Source organism: Microchirus variegatus, assembly GCF_963457635.1.
Source record: "Microchirus variegatus genome assembly, chromosome: 23".
NCBI classification, from domain to species: Eukaryota; Metazoa; Chordata; class Actinopteri; order Pleuronectiformes; family Soleidae; genus Microchirus; species Microchirus variegatus.
In genome coordinates this window covers 15,575,391-15,599,854 of record NC_139824.1, presented here as the reverse complement: position 1 = coordinate 15,599,854, position 24,464 = coordinate 15,575,391, and the positions used below count along the sequence as shown (strand labels likewise).

The following is a 24,464-nucleotide window of genomic DNA, read 5'->3' as shown; positions in this document are numbered from 1 at the left end:
TGCTGGCGTGGAGAGGCTTTGATGCTGTGGAGTGGATTGATGGAGAGAGAGAGAGAGAGAGAGAGGGGAAGAGGCAGGAATTAAACACAGAAAGACGAGTCGCGGGGAAAACGGCGATGAGGAAGACGGTGATGCTCAATGACAATGTCTAATTTGCCCTCTATTTATTGACGGCGGGTCAGAGACGTGGCACGCTGAGAATTTAAAGGCTGATTTAGCGGCGAACTCTTCCCGTCAGCGGGGGAAGACAAACTCCACAACAACAACTGACAGATAAGTCTGATGAGAACACGCACTCTCTCAGAGCTTAGTTAGGCTAGTATAAAAAAACAAAAAACAACAACTACTATTGTTTGCGGCGCTGACATTTTACAGTGTGTCCTTGTGTGCACGCACTGTATGTGTGTGTGTGTGTATGTGTGCACATTTGTGTTCCCTTGTGTAGCCCAGTGTAGTAGAGCAGCTCCACTCTAGTCTGTTCTTGCACTAGTGTTTACGCTGGATCAACCCGACGCTTCAAAGCTCTTCACTTCTGCCCCATTTACTGTGTGTGTGTGTGCATGTGTGTGTGTGTGTGTGTGTGCATTCTATCTGTCTCACACACGCACACACACACACACACACACACACACACACACTCTTATCTGTCTCTGCAGAGACTCTCCCCCTCTTTGAGGGAAAAAAAAACCTGTCTTCATTTTTGCCCTCAAGTCCTCATACTTGAACAGATAGAAATGTCACCAACTGCACCACACACACACACACACACACACACACACACGCATTGACACACAGTTGTGTACATTATCCCATCTCTGACTTTCTGATGTGAAGATACCTGCACCTTAAGAAAAAAAACACATCCCTTCTTCCTCTTTCCCTAAAGATGTACAAAAAGTTTGGGGTCACCTATACAATTTTTGTTGTGTTTTCCATTAAAAGTCACATTATTATACATCTAAAGAGTTGCAAAATGAATAGAAAATATAGTCAAGACATCGACAAGATTAGAAATAATGATTTTTATTTAAATATTCAAACCAGCAAAACTGTTTTCAGCTGTGCTAACATCATCGCACAAGGGTTTTCAAGGGTTTTCTTATCATCCAATAGCCTTCTAACGCCATTAGCAAACACAATGTACCATTAGAACACTGGAAATGGGCCTCTATACACCTATGTACATATTCCATTAAAAAAAACAATGTATAGAGTGTATTTCTGATTAATTTAATGTTATATTCATTGAAAAAAAGTGTTTTTCCTTCAAAAATAAGGACATTTCTAAGTGACCCCAAACGGAAAATCATATGAAATGAAATGAAATAAATGCCAGATAATCAAAAGTTCAATAAAAATCCAACAGAGAGTTTATTGAGAGCAGGAAAGGGCGGAGTTATCTGACGCACTTTAACGCCGCAGCAGCAGTGTTAGCGAATGGAAAGTAAGAACGAGCCACTGCTGTCAGATTTTATGAGCTTTACACAACATCGTCTCCTCTGCCTTTGCCTGAGCTGCTATTGTAGAGCAAGTGGAGCAGAATGATGCACTGCAATGCTTCGCTCTGCCCCAACCTCCGACCCCTGCACACAATATACTCTCGGAGCACATGTACAGCATTTTCACATTAAACAAATGCACCTATATATGGACACTCTCACATGCAAATACAATACTTTAAGACCTGGTGGGTTCAAAGTGTGTGTCAGCTGCTGTTAAGAATCAAGAGGAGAGTGCAAACCTCCGCTCAGGCTGCTCAGTTCCCCTCAGCACCTCTAAATTTGATGAATTTCTTCCTTTAGGCTCAGACCTGCGTCCCCAGATGATTTCAAGAAAATCTGCTTTTTTACTTTTGGAGTTATGCATATGTTTCACGCTCAGGTTATAATACTATAATAGAGGGTTCAAGTAAAACGCAACTGTCTGGTTCACGTTAGTTGATCACTTGTTTTGGGCTTGTACAACAATTTAAGAATACCACGATTCAGTTTTATTTTAAACGTGTATTACTTTTCTGGTATAAACATTGATTTCATCAGGACCAGTCGTGAGAACTTTATTTTGAAGGAACTGGTTAAGTTTAGTGCTAAGATTCGAATTGTGGTTGGGTTAAAGTTAGGGTTAGACTTTGTTCAGGCCATCCAAATTAATTTAAGTCAATGCTGTGTCCTAAAAAGAATAATTGCGCAATTGTGTGTGTGTGTGTGTGTGTGTGTCTGTACTTGTATCATGAAACCTATAAAACCACAGGAAGTGAAAGCACATTAAAAGAGCTTAATGGGTTAATCCAATCCAATCCAACTTTGTGCTGTACATCAGAGATAAATAAAACATAAAAACGTTAGAGTTAGAATATCTTAAAGGTGCATTATGTAATAAATCTAAAGCAACTGGCCATAAAATCCTCCTAATATGTCACAAAGACTCAGGAATAACAACAACAACAACAACAGTACAGCCAAAATATTGTCATTAAAAAAATATTTTGCATACTGCAAATCATGTTTATGTTTTGAAATCATGTTTTGTCATGTGGCGCCACCTACCGCCGTCTACCAATCATTGCAGTCGGTAGAGTCTCAGCTGCCGAGCAACCACGGGTTGCCAGTTAGGTCATAAAACGACACCTAAAAGACCTGTGTGTTTTGAATTTGAATGTAGTAACCGTTTTTGGCCACATTCTTACATATGGCGACTTTAATGCTGTACAAGGACATGTGTGTGTGTGTGTGTGTGAGTGTGTGTGTGCTTCCTATGCACTCCTGCTTGTGTTTGGTTGTGTGCCGAAGCAGCGGATTAATTAGTTTTTGTTTACACGCAGCCCTCCCAAACTCATCTGATATGCATTCCAGCTAATTAACTTAGCGGTGCTAAAAGAGGACATCATATTATCGTCGCGGCGTGTTGACTAAACACCCCGTCTCGTGCGCGCGAAAAATACTGTATCTACATTTGGAATACGACGTCGCCCCCGGAAAATAAACAGGTAGGAAGGTACGAGTTTGCCAGCGACGCATGATTTTGTGTAAACACGTTTCTGGGAGATTTTCCTTTTACACACAAACACACACATTACGTCTTGTCAACCGCGCTCACCGTCTTTCCTCCTCTCCGTGACCCAGAGCAGCATTGACAGGGAGGTCAAAAGGTCCACGATGCAAATGCCAATAAAGAGATTTCTCTTCCTCTTCCTCTCTGCCCTTGCAAATTCCCTACAGGAAACCCCTCTTTTCTTTTTCTTTTTTTTTTAATGGCACCTGCGTTACTTTCCCCCTGGAAGAGTAAAGCATGTGTGCAGAGGCGCAGTTTGCGAACAGGCAAGGCAGGCAAATGCTTGGGGGGCCCCTAGCCGATAGGGGGCCCCCGACACTCGGAGCCTGTTTTTACTGACGCCTCCCCGTCCCCCTTAAACAACAATGGCCGATTTGCAATGACATCTCAATAGGAAACCCCCCCTAAAGGGGCCCCACCTCACGTTAACCTGTGTGAAGTTATCGTTCTGCAAGTTGGAAAATGAAGAGGATTATTTACAGTGTAATGCATCTTTTTTACTCAGTTTATATATGTGTTTTTTTCAGTTATTTACAGTATTTTATTGTTTTATATATTTATAGTTTCACATACTTTTTAATTACAAGGTTTCCATGTTATTTCAATAATTTTGATTTTTTTTAATTTATTTTGATCTCATACATTTTTCGTTGGTGTCAGATTATTTATAACACAATGGTGATGAATACTGGTTGGAAGGAAGGGCCCCCTGGGAATTTTTGCTTCGGGCCCCTACAGACTCTAGAATCGCCTCTGCATGTGTGCAGAGGGCGGCCTACAGTAAGAGCGAGGCACAGACGGGGGAGTCTGAGATCTGTGTGCTTGATAGCACTCGCTTTCTGCTTCCCCTTGTTCCCAGTGGAACGCCTGTCACCGCCCGACTCCCTCCACTGTTTTTTATCGCTATCCTCTGCTCTCCACTTGTTCCACTGACTCCCCTCGTCCTTTATCTCTCTTCAGATAACGTGTGCACGCGTGGCGTTCGCACGTCTGAAAACGAGGAGATTCATTCTTACGAGCATAAAGGAACGCGAGCCGGAGACGACGCGAGTTCCGTTTCACAAAAGAGCATTTCATCTACGCGTCAAGCAGATCTTCCCTTGTTTAGTTTGGTTCCATATTTTTTGGGTTTCAAAACTGTTTTTGCACTGCTGGATATGACCCAGCAGACATTATCTGATGAAACTCTTAATTTCTTCCCAGAACCCCCAAGCAAACGCTTTCTAACTTCAAGATAAGACGGTTTAAAAAGGGGGGGAAAAAAACAAACCGAAACAGGTTTGTGGCTGTAGACGCGCGGAGATTGCGATCAGCTAATTAGCTTAGCGGGATTTTTAGGAACATCTGTGATGCATTTTTCTTTCACAACAACCTTTAATAAAGAGATATTTAACACGGGGAAAAAGTGGTAGCTACCATTACTAAGTGTGGAGTAAGGCAAGGAAAGGTAATTCAAAGTGCTTTACGTCTAAAAAAGCATAGAAAAAAAAACCTTTATACAATAAAATTCAGATATAAAATCAAAAAACTACAAACAAGCAGGTAATATATGTATGAAAAACATCAAGTAATAGAAGATTAATAAAAGAAAATCAACGTAAATAGAATAAAAAGAAACGGGTTTGTGGCTGTAGAGACACGGCTATTGCGATCAGCTAATTAGCCTAGCTTGATTTTTAAGAACATCCGTGATGCATTTTCTTTCACAACAAACTTTAATAAAGAGATATTTATCAGGAAAAAAGTGGTAACTACCATTACTAAGTACAAAATGCTTTAAATAAAACATTAACCAGTAGAAGATTGAAAAAATAAAAGAAAAAGAAACAGGTTTGTGGCTGAAAACACACGCGATTGCGATCAGCTAATTAGCCTAGCTTGATTTTTACAAACATCTGTGATGCATTTTCTTTCACAACAACCTTTAATGAAGAGATATTTAACAGGAACAGTACAAAGTGCTTTACAAAATACATTAAAAAGCATAGAAAAGAGACGTTTATGTTCAGTCTTACTGCTTTGAGTAACTTCCTGCCTTTGTTTGCATTGGAATGCTACGTCTGCACCTCGTTTTTTGTTCTGTCATGACATGTCAGTGCATCCCATAGACTGCTGCCCTGCCTCCATACAGGGATTTTACATCTGCAGCCTCACAGGCATTAAAGTGTTAACACGCGAGCTTCTTTCCATGTGACATTTGTGTTTCTGCTGCTGCTGCCACAGGCGATGGTGGAGACGGTGAATAATCTGCTGCAGCCGCGCGCCCAGCCGGCGTGGAGAGAGCTGCCCACCAGCGAGCAGCTGCACTCGGCCACGCTGCTCCTGGACACGGTGGAGACGGGCGCTTTCATGTTGGCCGACAACCTCCTCAAGACCGACACGGTGCAGGAGAGCAGCGACAACATCCGTGAGTAGTACTCTTTCTGGTGCCTTCCAAGTCGAGGATCCTGTTGAGATGCCCTCGAGCAAGGCACCAAGTGTAGTCCCAGTGTTGTACTGCACTACAGTAGAAGTGTGAAATATGCAGCGGTGATGTTTTGTCTACTTTAGAGTCATTTTGGCAGTAATGATGCTTCTTAGATTCCTCTGTTATTCTTTTGCAGATCGTATAACAACATAAAGGCTGTTGAAAATATGACGTGTATGACATGATGTAATGTCATGATGTATTATGTGGGTAACACTTTATATTAAGGTGCACATAATCACCATTGTTCAGAAACAACAGTCCACTAATTTACAGTCAGTGACGTGATGATTAGATACATGTGATAATAAAGGTAGAATAAGGTGCTTAATAATTAATAATAAAGGGCTCGTATGCTACTTATATGCATGTTAGTAAGCACTTATATGCACTTATATGCATTATGTAATAAATCTAAAGCAACTGGCCATAAAATCCTCCTAATATGTCACAGAGACTCAGGAATAATGTTCATATAACAAACTGAACTCACCAACAACAACAGTACAGACAAAATATTTGCATTAAAACAAATATTTTGCAGACTGCAAATCATGTTTATGTTTTGAAATCACGTTTTGGCATGTGGCGCCACCTACCGCCGTCTACCAATCATCTTAGTCAGTAGAGTCTCAGCTGCCGAGCAACCACGGGTTGCCAGTTATGTCAGAAATAAAACCCTAAAAGATCTCGGTATTTTGAATTTGGATGTAGTAACTGTTTTTGGCCACATTCTTACATATGGCGCCTTTAGTAAAAAGTGTTGCCATTATATGACAGCAGGAACCTTCCACCTCAGATCTCTATTAGTAGCAGCAAAGTAGACATTCACAGTTGCTAAATAAATAAATAAATCATCATTCACGTGTTTTCCGTACGTGTGAATGGACACGAGTTGAAATAGGGCGGAATGATGCTTCTTTCTCATATTATGCTAGAGTTCGTGCAAGTGGAGCGTGACGCTGTTAGGTGATCTGATAGCAGAATATATTCAATTTAATTTACCACAAAGGGGTGTTAAAGACACAAAGAACCTTTTCGGGACAGGAAAACAAAACAAACGACATCATTTGTACGCATGAATTAACGCACGATCAGAATCGGCCACATCTGAATTCTTATATTTTAAAAAGGTGTATACTTTGTGACACCTTTCATTCCACTTTATTAAAAAAATGACACAATGTGCAACCTCGATCCTGCTGTGATAATATTTAATTCCTCTAAATTAGTTCATTATAGTCCAGTTACAAATATTTGCACTTCATTAATACCTGTCAGGCTAGAGAGAGAAAATAATCCAAATATTAGACAACATTGTGCAATAAATACAACATTTCATAGAATTTGGACCACATTAGCAACAGCTTTCTATTATTTAGAGAAGGCACATACATCTGTCAAAGGGAGGTCATGATGAAGAGGTCCAGAATGTTGTTTGAAAGGCTTTGAAGGATACGATCCACAGAGACCCAATCTAATCTAACATAATACATGGAGAGGAAAAACTGGCCTTGAGGCTTATAAAGCAGGCGTTTCCCAGAGACAATCATTTTTATTTATTTATTTATCTATTTATTTCTTCAGATGTCTTCTTTTCTCCTCCACTTGTAGGAGGAATTGACAAAACAGAGATAAGGTAGTGATTACGGTGTCTCTCCTTCACCTCGTGTTCTTTAACTGATCCTCCCGTCATCTTTTCTTGTCATCTTCAGACGATGACATACTGTAATATTTGAGCCGTCGTTTCATCCGCACTCAGACCACGCGAGTCGCTTCCCTCGATGATCCACCACATAGAGTGGTCCTGTTGCACATATATGTTAGTTATGGAGGTCTACTTACATACGTTAACTTGTTTTTATGGTCAAAAACCTCCTAGTTGCTGTAAACGAGTCGAAAGAAATCACTCTTTTCTGACGCTGTCCTCAGCCGCGATATTTCAGACATAAATCTCACCCCCAGAAGACAGTGTGTTGTGATTGGCCAGCCAGCACAGAGCCTTCCCAACAGTCTTGTGAGTGGATGCACTGCTACTCATTATCAAAACATTGTTTTAACAGTGTTTAAAAATAGCTTCTTCACGACTCCCCGCCGCAGTCACTTTGACGACCTCTGACCCGGAGTCAGACCCAGAGTCAGAAGACACTGACGCTCGTGAAACACCTCCACAACGGACGTTATTCTTCTTCTGCTGTTTAACGTACGCAACCGGATGTACCCGGACTAGTGCCCGGAGCAGGAGGATCTGCCGTTCCGGAGAACCGGTGTTTACGTAACCGGACCGGGTTTTTTCAGAGATCTCGCTGAGCCCGAGATTGCAATTAAACACAGCGTTCTCAGCAGTGGCTGAACTGTTTGTTTTGAGCCTTCAGGGCTTCTTAAACGAGGTAATGACGCAGATACACACTAAAAAACAGCGTTAATTGGAACTTCCGATCTAGGTATTATTCGCTGGACTTCAGTCACTCAGACGTGAAAACCTCTCTTGTGGAGGAGGAGGAGCGGCAGAAAGAAGCTAATGAGTAAGAGAATAAGGCTGAATCAGTGCGCGCTTAAGGCTGATGGTGGAATGTCAAATGATGCTCTCAGGTTTTTTCCTTCTTCTTTCACATCAGTAGGCAGTGAAATCACAGCTATTTAAGTCGCACAGCGTGGTGATAACATTATGTTTTTGTTCCAGACGAATCCGGCTGTCAGTCCTTCCAACGCCACTTCTCTTCAAGTTTGTGCCTCGTTTCCATCAAACGTCCTCCCACGCGCGCGTTCACCTTCCGTAATTTTATTTTAGAACTTGCATTTCCTCCAGTTCTTCACATAAACACGAGCGCTTACATAAACAGTCTTGAAGACGTAGGCTAGCGCGTCTCTTAAAAAAAGGACTTTAAAAAAAAAACGGGAAATTATCTTTTTAGTGGGGAAAAAAATTTGGGTCCATCGCTTTTTCCTCTTCCTTTCTCTCTGCTGTTAATCTTCCCTTCGAGCTAATCCAGTGGGTAGATCCAGCGTGATTATCTCTGCAGTTTTATTCATAACTGGCCTGATGCCGCCTCTCATCTCTCTCTCACTCTCCAGTTCCTCTTTCTTCTCTCTCCCTGCACATTTGCACATTTTAACCCCGCCCATCAACACCCATCACCACCTTTTCTGATCAGAGCGAGTGACAGGAGTCACTTATTTCAACAATACTTCAAAAACGTGCTATTATTGTGTTTATACGTTGCGTTATTATTGGAGCCCAATCATCGATTTCGATGGTGACAGCGGTCGCAGCGTGAGCGTGTGATAACGATAATGAACAAGGGTGTTTCTGAGGAGGAGGAGGAGGAGGAGGACTGTCATGACAAGGATCCTTTAATTAGATTAGACTGTGTGTTTTGATACCCTGCCGCCATGAGTGTGTGTGTGTGTGTGTGTGTGTACATAGCTTAAATATTTAGTTTGGCTCATGTGGAAGAGAGGGACTCTCTTTCTTTCTGCAAGTATTTGCTCATCAGTATCTGTGTTTACGTCCGCCTGCATCTCCTCTGTGTGACACCTATTGCCTGAACACTATATATACACAGTATATGTATGTGTATATATGTATATATGTATACATACAGATATATATCCGCCACAATAGCAGTGTCCAAATCACCCAAATCATTCAAAAAGCACAAATCAAGGCAAGTGTAGTTGTAGAGCGCCATTCTTACACATAGTGCTTTACAAATCTATCATAGAAATAAATCAAAATCATTTAAAATCAAGCAGGAATTAATCAAACATTGGAATGTAATTTGAAATCGTTATTAAAATCATTAAAAAGGTTTAATTCAAAGTGGTTAAAATTTGGCAAAATCAGCCAAAGCTGCAGTAAACAATCCTGTTTTCAGCCCTGATTTAACACACACCTCAGGTGTTAATTAGAAATGTTATCACACACACGGCCTTAATCAGGAATGAGCTAATGAACCTGGATTGAAATTAGATTCCCACAAATACAACAGATTTAGGCTGGATTATCCACCCTGATGTTTTTCACTCTGAAGTTTGTCGACTTTTTACTGTATTTGATGTCTGTGTTCTGCTGTGAGACACTTTTTATTATAGACATTATTTATATGTACTTCATTATTATTGTTATTATTTATTGAGTTTTCCATTTTTTGACCAAGAAATAAAATCAAATAAAATATATGAAAACACATATAAAAATATATTTATAAATATACATATACATACATACAGACACAAAGAAAATACACATTCTCAGTACCATCACTCGTTATTATCAATGATATAATCTACGAGAACACATATCCAGTATCCCAAAACCAACTAGTTAAAGAAACTATATCGATAAATATGTGTAGAATCTAACAAAATCCTGTCTGCCTTGCAACATACAGTCCTAGTGATTCATTTATTTTGCGTCAGAGCCTATAATCTTATCTAAAATTCCTTATTTTTCACGAAACGATACATGTTTACTTTCCGGGATGATGGGAAACCTTTATATCATCCTATACCATAGTGGGAAAACATGGTTATTATAAGAGGCTGCAAAACAAATCCTAACATTAACATGCTATGCTAATGCCAGGATGTGTATCATTATTATTATATGATGTGTGTGTGTGTGTGTGTAATTCCAGAGTTAGAAGTGGCCAGGCTGAGCACGGACGGGAACCTCGCCGACTTGACGTTCCCTCAGTCCGAGCTCCACGGGAACTCCATCCAGCTGTCGGCCAGCACTCTGAAACAGCACGGCAGAAACGGTACGCGACAGATTCCTCTTCCTTTTCCGCTCTTTCACAGTAAAGTTCACGACTTTAAAGCTCCTCACACGTGTGTCTCCTCGCAGGTGAGATCAGGATGGCCTTCGTTCTGTACAGGAACCTGGGCGCCTACCTGTCGACGGAGAACGCCAGCGTCAGGATGAGCAGCGCCGCCCTCTACCCGAACTACTCGGTGATCGTCAACTCGCCGGTCATCACGGCGTCCATTAACAAGGAGAGCAACAAGGTTTACCTGTCTGAGCCTGTGGTCTTCACTGTCAAACATCTGCAGGTAACTTTGTAAATGAGAAAAAGTATTCAAAAAGAAGTTTGGTGGTGTTTGTCAAGTTTAAAGTGACATCAACAGTCAATAACCCAGTGAGTGAGAACTTGCCCAATGGGTGAGAAATTGTGGCTGGGGCTGAAAAGGAAAGTAATTCTTATTTCTCCACGTCTGGCACAAACAAAGTCTGTCACTTTCATGTTTTTGTTTTCCCCCAAAAGCTGTGATATAAAATGCAATCCTAACATTTGTCAATTAGAAAATAAGTAACAAAACAATGTGAGCGAGGGGCCGTGGCTTTTTAAGAAAAATCATTTTGTCTTAAGTAGAAGGGAAACGGAGCAGTGCCACATGAAGGGCAGATAAGTTGCAAAATAACTGATGTTAGCGGTTTTTCCGCTTATGGATATTTGAGAGTCTCCACGGGGTTCGCTGACAATAACAAATAACAGAGCGTCTGCCTTATCATTAGATAACAGCGCTAAACAGAGACGTGGCTTTTTAAGCATTCGTCTGGTTTTGACTTGGAGAAATGAGAATGTGACACAGTTTCCCCATTTTATATATATATATATATATATTTATACGTATATATATATAGGTGTGTATATATATGTATATGTATATTTTTAAGCATTTATACAGCGAGAAAAAGTCTGGTTTTGACTTGGAAAAATGAGAATGTGACACACAGTTTCCCCATTTTATATATATATATATATATGTGTATGTGTATGTATATATATATATGTGTGTGTTTATATATGTATATGTATAGTTTTAGGCATTTATACAGTGAGAAAAAGTCTGGTTTTGACTTGGAAAAATGAGAACATGACACATGTAGCCATGCAGTTTCCCCATTATGTACATATATATATATATATATATATATATATATATATATATATATATACATATATATATATATATATATACATATATATATATATATATATGCACCTATAATGTATAAAATAATACATTTTATATTATATTAATAATATGTATGTATGTGTATATATATATATTATTTTATATATATGCATGTATATGTATGTATATGTATATATATATTTATTTCAACATTTTTTTGGGCAATTTTCTTGCATTGAATTGCGACTTGCTTTGATCAGACCTGACTTAGACCCAGACTGATTTTTACTCATCCCAGAAGATAATAAATAAATAATACCAACAATAACACACCCTGCATAAAGCTTGTTTTGCAGAAGTCTGGACACTTTTATATAACTTTACTTAGCGGACAAACACGCACTGATCCTGTTCATGATCCGTCTCTGTTGCACGCCAAGCAGTTTCACTTGCTCATTTTGAGACAACTTTGCTAAAACACACACACACATGTACACACACACACACACACACACACACACACGTGCACACAGCTTCAGCAGTTTACACAACACGCGCAGATCGTCCGCTCGCGACTGACACAACACTGTCACCTCCTGCTATGGCTCAGTGTTTGTTTGTTGCTGCGCTCTCTCATTCTGTCCCTTCTGTTTGTTGTCGTGTTGTCGTCGTGTGCCTTTGACTCCTCTCTCCTCCTCTCGCTCATTCTTCTTCTCCTCCTTCTTCTTCTTCCATCCTTTCCCCGACCAATTCCTCCTCCCACCACTTTCTCACTTCTTCTTTTTTGGCTGCCGTGAAAATTCCATGCTTCTTGCCTCCCACCTCTCTCTGTGACTAACTATCTGTTGTGTGTCTACTTCCGCTCTCACCCCCCCCTCCCCCCCCCCCCTCCATTTCTTGTAATGTCTTCCTCTATATCTCGTCTCATACCCTCTCTCTCTCTCTCTCTCTCTCTTCTCTCGTAGAATTCAGAAGAAAACTTCAATCCCAACTGTTCGTTCTGGAGCTACTCCAAACGCACCATGATGGGATTCTGGTCGACTCAGGACTGTCGTCTGCTGGCCACCAACCGCACACACACCAGCTGCTCGTGCACACACCTCACCAGCTTTGCCGTGCTCATGGCCCACGTGGAGGTCAAGGTAGACACACACACACACACACACACACATTCTGCTGCTGCTGCTGCTGCCAGCCAGACGTGGGAGGGGCAACATCACAGGGTCAGTTGTTCATCATTTCATTAGCAGAGGCTGGTGATGCTGGTCAAACTGATCCTGGATAAGGAGGAAGGAAACAAGGAAGGAAGGGAGGAAGGGAGGAAAATAGATGATAACTCCTCATAGTCTTTTTAATACTGAGTAATCATTCTTGGCAGAGGGAATTTTACAGCTGATTTGTTGTCTCGTCTGATGATGACACTGGGTTAGTAAAATAAATATGCACTCAGATATGAAGTGCATGACAAGCCGGACAAATGGATCGATTGCTAAATTAATCGTCAACCATTTTGATCGTCGATTAATCGTTTAGGTTGAAGCTTTTTTCATGATTAAAACAAGATTTCCAGTTGTTTTAGCTTCTTAAATGCAAATATTTAAGAAGCGAAATCATTAAAACGTTCGAGAACATCGTCAGTTCCATGTTTGACAAACGATTCATCGATTCATCGAGCAAATTAACAAGATTTCTTTTTGTTTTAGCTTCTTAAATTTGAAGATTTTCTTTGTTTATTTGCTTCACGTAACAAAGAAATCGTTAAAACGGAAGCATTTTGGTTTTGGAGACATTGGAGAACATTTCCAGGTTTGACAAGCGATTTATCGATTAATCAATTAATCGAGCAAATAAACAAGATTTCTGGTCGTTTTAGCCTTTTGAATGTGAATATTTTCCTTCTTTCTTTGCTCCACATAACAAGGAAATCATTGAAAGTGAATAATTTTGGTTTAATTGACAAAACAAGACATTTAGAACAACGTCATTTCCACGTTTGACAATCGATTAATCAATTAATCGAGCAAATAATCGACAGATAACTCAATTACTAAAATAATCATTAATTTCTGCAGCTCTGATTTTGAAGCTGTTGTCCTCTTAAATTGCAAATCTTTCTTTTATTATTTGAATGATGATAAAGTTTATATTTTAATGCCCACAGGTCAGAGTGGGAAGTGAATTAAAAACCTCTTTGTCCTGCTGTGTGTGTGTGTGTGTGTGTGTGTGGGATAAGTACTTTTTTTGTCTCCACCTTTTGTTAACGTTAAGACTTAAAGTCTTTAACAAAAATCGGCTCTCGTTCCTCTTGATAATGTGTGACGCTCCCTCCGGATCGGAGGATGTGTGTTATTTTCTAAAGGGGTCATGGTCAGAGCGAGCCTGGCCAACCTGTGTGAACACAGTGGTGAGGGTGAGGGTGGGGGTGGGGGGGGGGGGGGTGGTTTTGAGCAGTAGATCCATCACAGCAGTGCAATGTTTGCAATGAACATTGCTCTGGCTGCCACGCTGCCAGACACTGATGGATAGAAGCAGCAGCACACCTGTGCAGCGCAGCGTAACACTGTGGCCCTGAACGCTCTGCGACACAAAACCAGACGCACACATCAGTCAACGGGGGAGGGAGGGAAGACGTCTGACTGTCTGTTTCTGCGGCGCGTCGCATGTTACGACAATTTTGATTTGTTGGTAAATCAAACACTGAATAACACGCCTCCCCCCTCCTCCTCCTCCTTCATGTCGCTCTTTTTTTGTGTTTTTTTTCCACAGAAAGCAGACAGCATGCACGACCTGCTCCTCGACGTGATCACCTGGGTGGGCATCCTGCTGTCGCTGGTCTGTCTGCTCATCTGCATCTTCACCTTTTGCTTCTTCCGCGGGCTGCAGAGCGACCGCAACACCATCCACAAGAACCTGTGCATCAGCCTGTTCATCGCCGAGTCGCTGTTCCTGGTCGGGATCAACAGAGCCGACCAGCCGGTGAGAAGTTTAACAAACTTTTTGTTTAGCCGGTACAAAATAAAATTTTTTCTCAAAATTTAATTTTTTTCTCAAAACTAAATTTTTTTCTCAAAATTTAATTTTTTTCTCAAAATTTAATTTTTTTCTCAAAAGTAATTTTTTTTTTCAAAATTTAATTTTTTTTTCTCAAAATTAAAAAATGTTTTTCTCAAAATTTTAAAATGTTTTCTCAAAATTTTAATTTTTCTTCCCAAAAGATTTTTTTTTTTTCTCAAATTTTTTTTTTTATTCTCAAAATTTTAATTTCTTTCTCAAAATGTGTTATACTAGTGCAGTGCCCGTAGGAAGTATGTATTATTATAGTGGGAGCTGAAGAAGATTTTTCAGTTATATCCATTAACCACATTTACCACATTAACAATGTATAGAGTGTATTTATGATTCATTTAATGTTATATTCATTGAAAAAAAAGTGCTTTTCCTTCAAAAATAAAGACATTTCAGTAGTGTAACTACAGCACAATGATGCTAAGGGAACATTCTGTGTGGTAAACACTTGCACGGATGAGTTCAGGGCAGTAGAATAGACAGGATAAGCCAAAAAAAGGAGCAATTACAGAGGACAGAATTGGTCAAAACTACAATATTACTCGAGCCTTCTTTACCCTTTTATTCCACGTGGTTATTTAAAAAGACAGATGGAAAAACATAAGTGACAACGTCGCCGCTGCAGCTCGTCATGACTGACCACATTTCAAATGGAAGTAGCACAGCAATTTCAAGAGGAAGGAGAGTATCGAGGAGGGCATATTACTTGGCAGCGCTGTGGAGAATACAATATGATTTTTGATCGATGCCAAGGATGAACAAAACCAGTGGATCTGCTGCTGCTGCAAAAGACAATGACTCAGCACTGAGTCGCGATGAGAGGGACAGATCACCGTTAAACACTGACACCTTTTTTTTGGATCTTGGAACATGAACACGGCACCGTTTTTTATGCTTTTATCCTGAGCTGAACTGTGTTATTTTACACAAACTCCATCATCTAAACACTGAATATTGTTAATTCAGCTATTTGTGCTAACCAGTGGTTAACTAGTCACACAGTAAATGGATTAAAAATCACATGGTGAGCCAGTGGACAGATATGGATGAGGGGGGAATTTAGCATTAGAGAGGGAGATGATAAAAAAAATACTGAGAAAATTCTGTAAAAAATAAAGCAGCGACTGCTCAGCAAAAGGTCAGGGACATAAAAGAAGGGAGTCTAACCGACAACTGCATTAAACATTTTAGCAGCAGAATATAGAAGAATCAGAGCGTAGATAGAGCGCCACATTCACGGCAATGCTGTGATCTAAAAGAGTCGCTCCTAAATCACTGAACGGTAGCGCTAACGGACGCACTTTCGTAACGACGGTGCGGTTTTCAGCCAGAGACGATTACCTAATGTCTGCGAGACAATGAGTTTAGGGGGCAAAGGAGTCGCTCATTTCCATTTCTAATGATCACACAGTGTAGATTACACACACGGGTAAAGACACACACACGCAAAAGTACGCAAACGCACACACACAACCCGGCTGATTATGCAAAGTCATTTACTTTTTCCTGCTGGAATTAACTGGCTTAACCTGCTGTGAGCTAAGCGACGGTGAGGATGTTAATGGAGGTCACAAATAGTCACCAGTAATTAACAGGAGAATGGCACACACCAATAAAGCAGCATGCATACACACCAAAAAAAAACAACAAAACGATCTCAACTACACAAACAAAGACAAACCTCAATGTCAATGTTTTGTCTCTTCATCAAACTCTGCACGATTGTGCATATATTATAATATTTAGCCGTCAAACTAAAGGAGAATATCTCCTCTCAAAATCAGTCCACTTTGATTTTTTTGGGTAAAAACTTGCAGCATACAAATGAGGCTTAAAGTCTTAATCCAGGATCGGCATATTGAATACAGACATAGGAAATGACTGAAGAAGACTCAGGTTATTTCTGCATGGGGCTTTGCATGTTCTCCTCTCTGTGTGTGTGGAGGGGGGGGGGGGTTCTCCAGGTTCCTCCAACAATCCAAAAACATGCAATATGGGGATGAGGTAAACTGGACTCTCTAAATTGACCACAGGTGTGAGCCCTGCACTCTTAGAAATAAGGGTTCCAAAAGTGTTCTCCTACAAGGGCTGAGGTTCTACCTGGAACCATTTGCTTCTGAAAAACCCTTTTTCCCTGAAGAAAGGGTTTTTCAAGGGTTCTTGGTAACACTAATGGTTCCAGTAAGAACCATTTTGATCCAGGGAACACTTTAAAACCCCTTTCCTGAATAAAGGGTTTTAATATGGTTCTACCTGGAGCCAAAAAGGGTTCTCCTATGAGGACAAGCCAAAGAACCTTATATGGTTCTGCTTAGCACTTTTATTTCAGCGATAGGCGGGGGTTCACCCTGGACATGCACTCTTAGAAATAAAAGTGCTAAGTAGAACCATATAAGGTTCTTCGGCTTGTCCTCATAGGAGAACCCTTTTTGGCTCCAGGTAGAACCTTTTTATAAAGGTTCCACCCTTTACAAACCCTTTATTCAGGAAAGGGGTTTTAAAGGGTTCTCTGGATCAAAATGGTTCTTACTGGAACCATTAGTGTTACCAAGAACCCTTGAAAAACCCTTTCTTCAGCAAAGGGTTTTTCAGTAGCAAATGGTTCCAGTTCTAACCTCAGTCCTTGTAAAAGAACACTTATGGAACCCTTATTTGTAAGAGACAGAAGCAGGTAGAAGATGGATGGATGGATGGATGGATAAAGAAAAGAAAACCCTTTCTTTGGGAAAGGGTTTTTCAGAAGCAAATGGTTCCAGGTAGAACCTCAGCCCTTGTAGAAGAACCCTTTTGGAACCCTTATTTCTAAGAGTGTAGTGTATGTTCATGGCTGAAAGAAAGCAGAGCAGATATATTCCACAGCAGCTGCAGCACAGAGGTCGCGTGAGGTCAAATAACGCGCGTCGACATTCAAACCAACCTTGGCTTTTATTCTGGGCTGCTGTGTCGGCTGTATTGGCCGTATGTCATGGCGTGCATCAAAATGTCAAGTAGCCTACAATGACTTCTTCTTCTTCTTCTTCAGAGTCAGCTGCTGCGTGTGATGCTCCAGTATCTGCTGTAGTGCATAAGTGCCGTACTCTTTACATCTCTTTGAGCGCGGCAGTTGTTCTTCACGGCCAAACCTCCTCTCAAGGCCCCGCGTGTTTCAGCTCGACTGAAAAAAAATGTTTTTTTACGGTTTAAACAGCGGTCGCTCTCCTCTGCGCAGTCACTGCTGCTTGTGTGCAAATGCATGTAAACTTAAAGTAGTTATAAGCTAATTGGTCACTTTGCGTGTGTTTTTTCACTCACACCACTCAAACATGAGCATACACAGGGACGTTCTATTACAGTTAATGATGCATTACCTTCACTGCTCATGTGCTCACGCTTTTACAACTCACAACAACAGAGGAGGAGGAAGGAGGAGGAGGAGGCTAATGAAACCTTAAGCTCGTTGATAAAGACCTGATCGAACCCACGTGTTAACAGCACTGTGTTTATTTTAGCTTATAACAAATAAAAGATGAGGGATTCTCCTCCATATTAAATATACACAGCCTTTTTAATTCAGTGTGTGCTCTTGTTGGGTTTTGTTAATGTGGAATATCCAGCCATCTTCTACCTGCTTCTATCTCAGCTGACATACACTCTTAGAAATAAGGGTTTCAAAGGTGTTCTTCTACAAGGTCTGAGGGTTTTTCAAGGGTTCCTGGTAACACTAATGGTTCCAGTAAGAACCATTTTGATCCAGAGAACCCTTTAAAACCCCTTTCCTGAATAAAGGGTTTTAAAAAAAAATGGAACCCTCCAAAGGGGTTTTAGTGGAACCTTTATAAAAAGGTTCTACCTGGAGCCAAAAAGGGTTCTCCTATGATGACAAGCCGAAGAACCTTATATGGTTCTAATTAGCACTTTTATTTCTAAGAGTGTACTGTTACCTATAAATTTTTTCCATTAAAAGTCAGACTTTTATTCATCAAAAGAGTTGCAAAATGAATAGAAAAGGACATGGACAAGATTAGAAATAAGGATTTTTATTCAAAATAATCATTTTGATTCATTTAATGTTATATTCATTGAAAAAAAGTAATTTTCCTTCAAAAATAAGGACATTTCTAAGTGAGCCCAAACTTTTGAACGCCAGTGTCGCTGTATGTATGTCGTATTTGTGCAAGGAGAGGGAAAATAAAGCGACCGTTTTCAGTGAAAAATAAAAACCGTGTGTAGTAAACATGTCTGCCAGGACTCTCTCGCTCCTCCTTGTGAAAACCGCCTGACAGCTCTGTAACAAGAACGGTCAAACGCAGGTTGAACCCATTCTTCACAATCCCTGCCTCGAATAGGCTTTGTTTGTAGATGTTAATTACCTTTAGAAAAATCCTCCTCACAACCGCGGAGATCCCCTGCTACTGTTGCCAGAGCGGGGAGGAGGCGGGGGGGGAGTAAATGACTAACAAATGCTCGTGTGGACTGAAGCTCAGCGACGCTTTCAGGAAGATTTAAAAGATTATCAAGTATATTATTAGTAACATGGAATATGCCTGTAGTGCAGGGGATTATACCAACAACTAACTCATATGTATAGTATGTTTTATATCTGCAATACTTTCTCAAATAACCACAAACGGTGTACTGGAAATCAAAACTCCAATATGAATACACCAATATGGTTTGTTCAGCAGCCGCCCACAGAAATGTCTGTTTTCAATTTAATCCGGGAACGCCACGCTTAACTAAATCTGCTGTATTCATATAAGTGGTTAATGTGGTCGACCGCTGACCATCAAGTGAGTAAACATTTAAAAAAAAAAAAATGTTGCTCTGCCAACTTTGCAGCAACTGGTCATCGGAAAATAATGATCAAGCTCGTGTTCGTGGGCGCAGTTTGAAATGTAAAAGTGGTGTTTTTTAGTTATTAGTGTATTTCATCTTCTAATATTAAAATAACGCTTATAATTAGAAGAATATGCACACAGATTCTTAGAAATGTCCTTATTTTTTGAAGGAAAAGCACTTTTTTTTAATGAATATAACATTAAATTAATCAGAAATACACTCTATACTTTGTTAATGTGGTAAAAACGTCTGGTTTTAATGGAATATGTACATAGGTGTATAGAGGCCCATTTCCAGTGTTCTAATGGTACATTGTGTTTGCTAATGGCATTAGAAGGCTATTGGATGATTAGAAAACCCTTAAAAACCCTTGTGTTTGATGGGCAAAATTATTATTTTGAATAAAAATCATTGTTTCTAGTCTTGTCAATGTCTTGACTCTATTTTTTGATGAATAAAAGTGTGACTTTTAATGGAAAACACAGCAAAAATCGTACAGGTGAGCCCAAACTTTGAGTATATGTGGCTGTGTTTTTCTAAATCCTCCCCGTCTTTTCTGTCTCTCTCTCTCTGTTTCCCCCCCAGATTGCCTGTGCTGTCTTCGCAGCCCTGCTCCACTTCTTCTTCTTGGCAGCCTTCACTTGGATGTTCCTGGAAGGCGTGCAGCTCTACATCATGTTGGTGGAGGTGTTTGAGAGCGAACACTCCAGGACTAAGTACTTCTACCTGGCAGGATACGGAGTGCCTGCCGTCATAGTGGCCGTCTCCGCCGCCGTGGACTACAGGAGTTACGGAACTGACCGAGTGTAAGTAAGGATAGCGTGGTGGAGGGAGGGAGGGAGCCGTGGATGACTGGAGGGGGTGGTGGTGCATGGTGGTGGTGGTTGAGGGGGGGGTGTCTGGAGTGCCTGCTGTCATTTTGGCTGTGTCTGCCACTGTGGCTGTGGACTGTACAAGCTGTGGCACATCTGAAGAGTCAATTCAGAGAGAGGCTGAGAGGGAAAGAAGGATGGAAGACGGGGGGAGAGAAGCAGCATGTGGTGCCACCACGAGCACAGCGGCAACAGTGTTTGAATACAGAAGGCTTTGAATGGCAGAATACAAGGATTTCTGGAGTCATGTGTGACAGAGAATGGAGGGTCGGCCGGTCGTCTGTCGGATTGGGCACGGCTTCGTTGGAGGGAGCACAAAGCCAGGGCCGTTTCTAGCTATTTGGGGGCCCCTATTTTTTTTTCAAACTCGAGGTAGAGATTCCTAACTTTTTCTGATTACCCCACAAACACAAATATATGCATAATGAATGCATCCAATACATGCAAATAAAGACAGGTACTTTTAATCCTCAAAAATCTAATAAAATATGAGTTTGGTGGCCCCCTGGTGGCTGTGGGGCCCTATGCAACTGCATAGTCCGCATATAGCAAGAAACGGCTCTGCACAAAGCAGTCGATCTAGCAGTGTATTAAGAGCACACAGTTAACTTATTTATTGCAGGATTCACTTACACAGAAACAAAGAGAGGGCGGGGAAGCCACCATCTCATTCATATACACAACTGTTCAAAAGTTTGTTGTGTTTTCCATTAAAAGTCAGACTTTTATTCATCAAAAGAGTTGCAAAATGAATAGAAAATATAGTCAAGACATTGACAAGATTAGAAATAATGATTTTTATTCAAAATAAAAGATAAAAGATCCAGCAAAACTGTTTTCAGCTGTGCTAACATCATTGCACAATGGTTTTCTAATCATCCAATAGCCTTCTAATGCCATGAGCAAACACAATGTACCATTAGAACATTGGAAATGGGCCTCTATACGCCTATGTGCATATTCCATTAAAAACTAGAAAAGCACTCGGAGAGCACAGACCTCCACCAAGGCAGCCTACAAAATAAACCCTGCCGGCCGGCGTGCAACATCTACGGATCACGCCCTAAAATGTGGTCACTTGTTCCTGGTCCCATTGCGAACATTTCCTGAAAATTTCATTCAAATCCGTCCGTGACTTTTCAAGTTATGTTGCTAGCTGACAGAGCTAGCAGCTAGCTAGAATAGCCGTTTACCACATTAACAATGTATAGAGTGTATTTCTGATTAATTCAATGTTATATTCATTGAAAATGTTGTGCTTTTCCTTCAACAAAATAAGGAAATGTGTGACCCCAAGCTTTTGAAGGCTAGTGTGTGAAGTACAGTGTTTTGCATAAAAAGGTAAATACGCTGGCGTTAACATAACAACAGTTTCACACCCACGACCAGTCCACGCCGCTAATGTCACGACTTTGAAAAAAAAGGCCATAAAAGGCCACGTTTTTATTCACACAGCACATAAATGTGCAGTATATATAATATATATAGGTGCAGTATACACGTCCATGACCCTTCCTCAGTTCCTTCGTAACCCCAGTGCATAAAGAGGACATTGTTAATGTGGACACTTGCATTATAGGAAAAAATATAACTCTCCCTCCATTTTTAATAAATGAGCTGCTCCATATATAGAGAGTGAAAAAATGACAAGACACTATAGAGTAGAACTGTTAAATCATTCATATGAGTCACATGCTCTTGTTGTTTTGCCTTTTGTCGCCGCTTTTCCTCCAGCTACACATCACCTCCAGAGAGGGTGAAAACAAGGGAAAAGGTTGAATTAGCAGTATTTAAGCATCAAGCAGCCACACACCACTCTGTCTCTGTGTGTGTGTGTGTGTGTGTGTGTGTGTGTGTGCGCGTGCCACTTAGATCAATATTTCATTGTGGGATGATCATTAAAACATGAGTGTCTGAATGCCAAAGCTCTGGATGAATAATCAGAGTCTGCATTCCATTAGCCACAAAGAGACACAGAGACAAAGAGACTTGTCTTCATGACAACGGTTGTGGCAAAAGGAAATGATAGGTTTTCAAAGAGTGATATCACACGAGTGGCAGTGAGATCATGTATGAGTATGTAACCGATCACATTCAATGTCAATATTATCCTCCTCGTTCAAAATAATCCCTCAAATGAACATGAACGTGTGCTTCATGGATTTAAAATAATCTGACGGCAATTTTCTTAGAAAAAGCACCTTTCATTAAAAGCTACGGAAGAGGATTAGGGCCACACAGGAAAAAGATGTTTTATTCTCAGAATTCTGACTTTATTCTCAGATTTATTCTCAGATTTCTGACTTTATTCACAGAATTATGACTTTAAACGCAGAATTTATTCTCAGAACTGTGACTTATTCTCAGAATTCTGACTTTAAAACGCACAATTCTGACTTTAAACTCAGAATTTCTGACTTTAAACTTAGAAATTCTGACTATAAACTCAGAATTTTTGGCTTTAAAACTCAGAATTCTGACTTTAAACTCAGTATTCAAATATTTTTCCTGTGTGGCCCTAATCCTTTTCCATAAAAAGCAGTAACTCAGTCATGTGACTCATTTATTGGTCCAGTCTTGAAAATGGACAATCATTCACGAGGAGAGGGTAAGCCACAAAAACTCATCGCCAAAAAGAAGCAAATATGCAAAAACACACACACACATACACACACAGGGAAACATTTCTGACCACAAGGTTAGTGTAAAGTGTAAATATTGCTGTCCACTCATCAAGTGCAGCACAAAAGCAGAGGAAAGAAAGTTTTCTAACTAACCTCCGCTGAGGTCAGACCCACAGGGACGCAGAGAGGGAAAAAACAGCGGAGCAGAAATGGCCAACTGATTCATGACCAGCTGCTTCTGAATTATTAATCTTTCAATTTCCAGCACATTAGAGAGAGCCCTCCATTATGGCTCCCCGACTGTGTCGCTGTATCCACCAGTAAGGGTTCCTTTGCTAAGTCATAGCCACCTTCATTATGGGGATGTTAAGACCCAGCGCCACTGGCTAATATGAAGGAGGGAAAAATGGGGGTGCATTATATGTCAAGGTGACACAGCAGGGAAGGCAGGTGATATTTGCACGGGTTTGGTTTTCAAATGTTGGAATGTCAGACATGATAAGCAGCGCCATTTTCAACACTGGACTGAACTATGTGACTATAAATGAGTCACATGACTGACTTACTGCTTTTTACGGAAGAGGATTAGTGCCACACAGGAAATACATATTTGAATTATGAGTTTAAAGTCAGAATTCTGACTTTACTCTCAGACTTCTGACTTTAAAGTCAGAATTCTGAGAATAAAGTCAGAATTCTGAGAATAAATTCTGCATTTAAAGTCATAATTATCGGAATAAAGTCAGAAATCTGAGAATAAATTCTGAGTTTAAAGTCAGAATTCTCAGAATGAAGTCAGAATTCTGAATTTAAAGTGAGAATTCTGAGAATAAAGTGTGTGTTTGTGCGTGCTTGTGTGTGTGTGTTCTGTCCTTTAACCTCTCCACAGCCACTCTCTCTCTCTCTCTCTCTCAGACTCCTCCATAAATAGCCTGCTGTGATGACGTGAGGGCCTCATCCATAACTCAAGTCATATTTTTGCAACTGCAGAACGCGTCTGTGTCATATATCTGAGCCCTATGGGGAGGGGGGGGGGTGGTAAAGTAAGGGTTTATTAATCACAGGTGCTCCTCATCCCTTGGTGCACACACACACTCCCCCTCCCCTCTGTGTGTGTGTGATGAGGTGGGCATACACTGTGCTGTAACACCTTTCACGTCGTTCTCCGTCTCTTTTCACTTCTCCATTGACACCAGTTTGACACCAGACACCTATTTGATATAGTGTGGCATATAATATAAGCCCTTCCCCCTTTATCTATAATATTATACTATACTATGTGTGTGTGTGCATCCTCTGTGCTCTGCAGGTAAATCCTCCCTCCTCTTCCTCACATATGATGTGACTCTGTGTCTCTCTCTCTCTGTAGTTGCTGGCTACGATTGGACACGTACTTTATCTGGAGTTTCATAGGTCCTGCCACCCTCATCATCATGGTGAGATATACACACACACACATGCATGCTTACACATGTCCACTAACTCAAATGTGAAGCCCTTAATAAGATCCATAGGTATGTTTTTAGCACATAGGTGTTAGTAAAGTTAGGGTTAAGGGTTTAAAAAAAAGACAGGGTTAGACAGTAAAAATTATTATTATTAGTATTTTTATGTAGACTTACTAGTATTATTATGTAGTCTTAC

At 40.5% G+C, this 24,464-nt stretch overlaps 1 protein-coding gene across 1 annotated transcript in view; it reads left to right on the top strand.

Annotated features, from left to right (window-relative positions):
• The window catches only part of adgrl3.1 (adhesion G protein-coupled receptor L3.1), a gene marked incomplete at both ends in the record, with an annotated part of 101,072 nt that overhangs the window by 60,134 nt on the left and 16,474 nt on the right, over positions 1-24,464 (top strand). Inside the window, 7 exons of the mRNA XM_083909738.1 lie at positions 5,275-5,458; positions 10,159-10,281; positions 10,368-10,573; positions 12,406-12,582; positions 14,207-14,416; positions 19,910-20,130; positions 24,190-24,256. Coding sequence (XP_083765864.1) covers positions 5,275-5,458; positions 10,159-10,281; positions 10,368-10,573; positions 12,406-12,582; positions 14,207-14,416; positions 19,910-20,130; positions 24,190-24,256 — 1,188 coding nt within the window. The remainder of the gene's footprint in view (positions 1-5,274; positions 5,459-10,158; positions 10,282-10,367; positions 10,574-12,405; positions 12,583-14,206; positions 14,417-19,909; positions 20,131-24,189; positions 24,257-24,464) is intronic.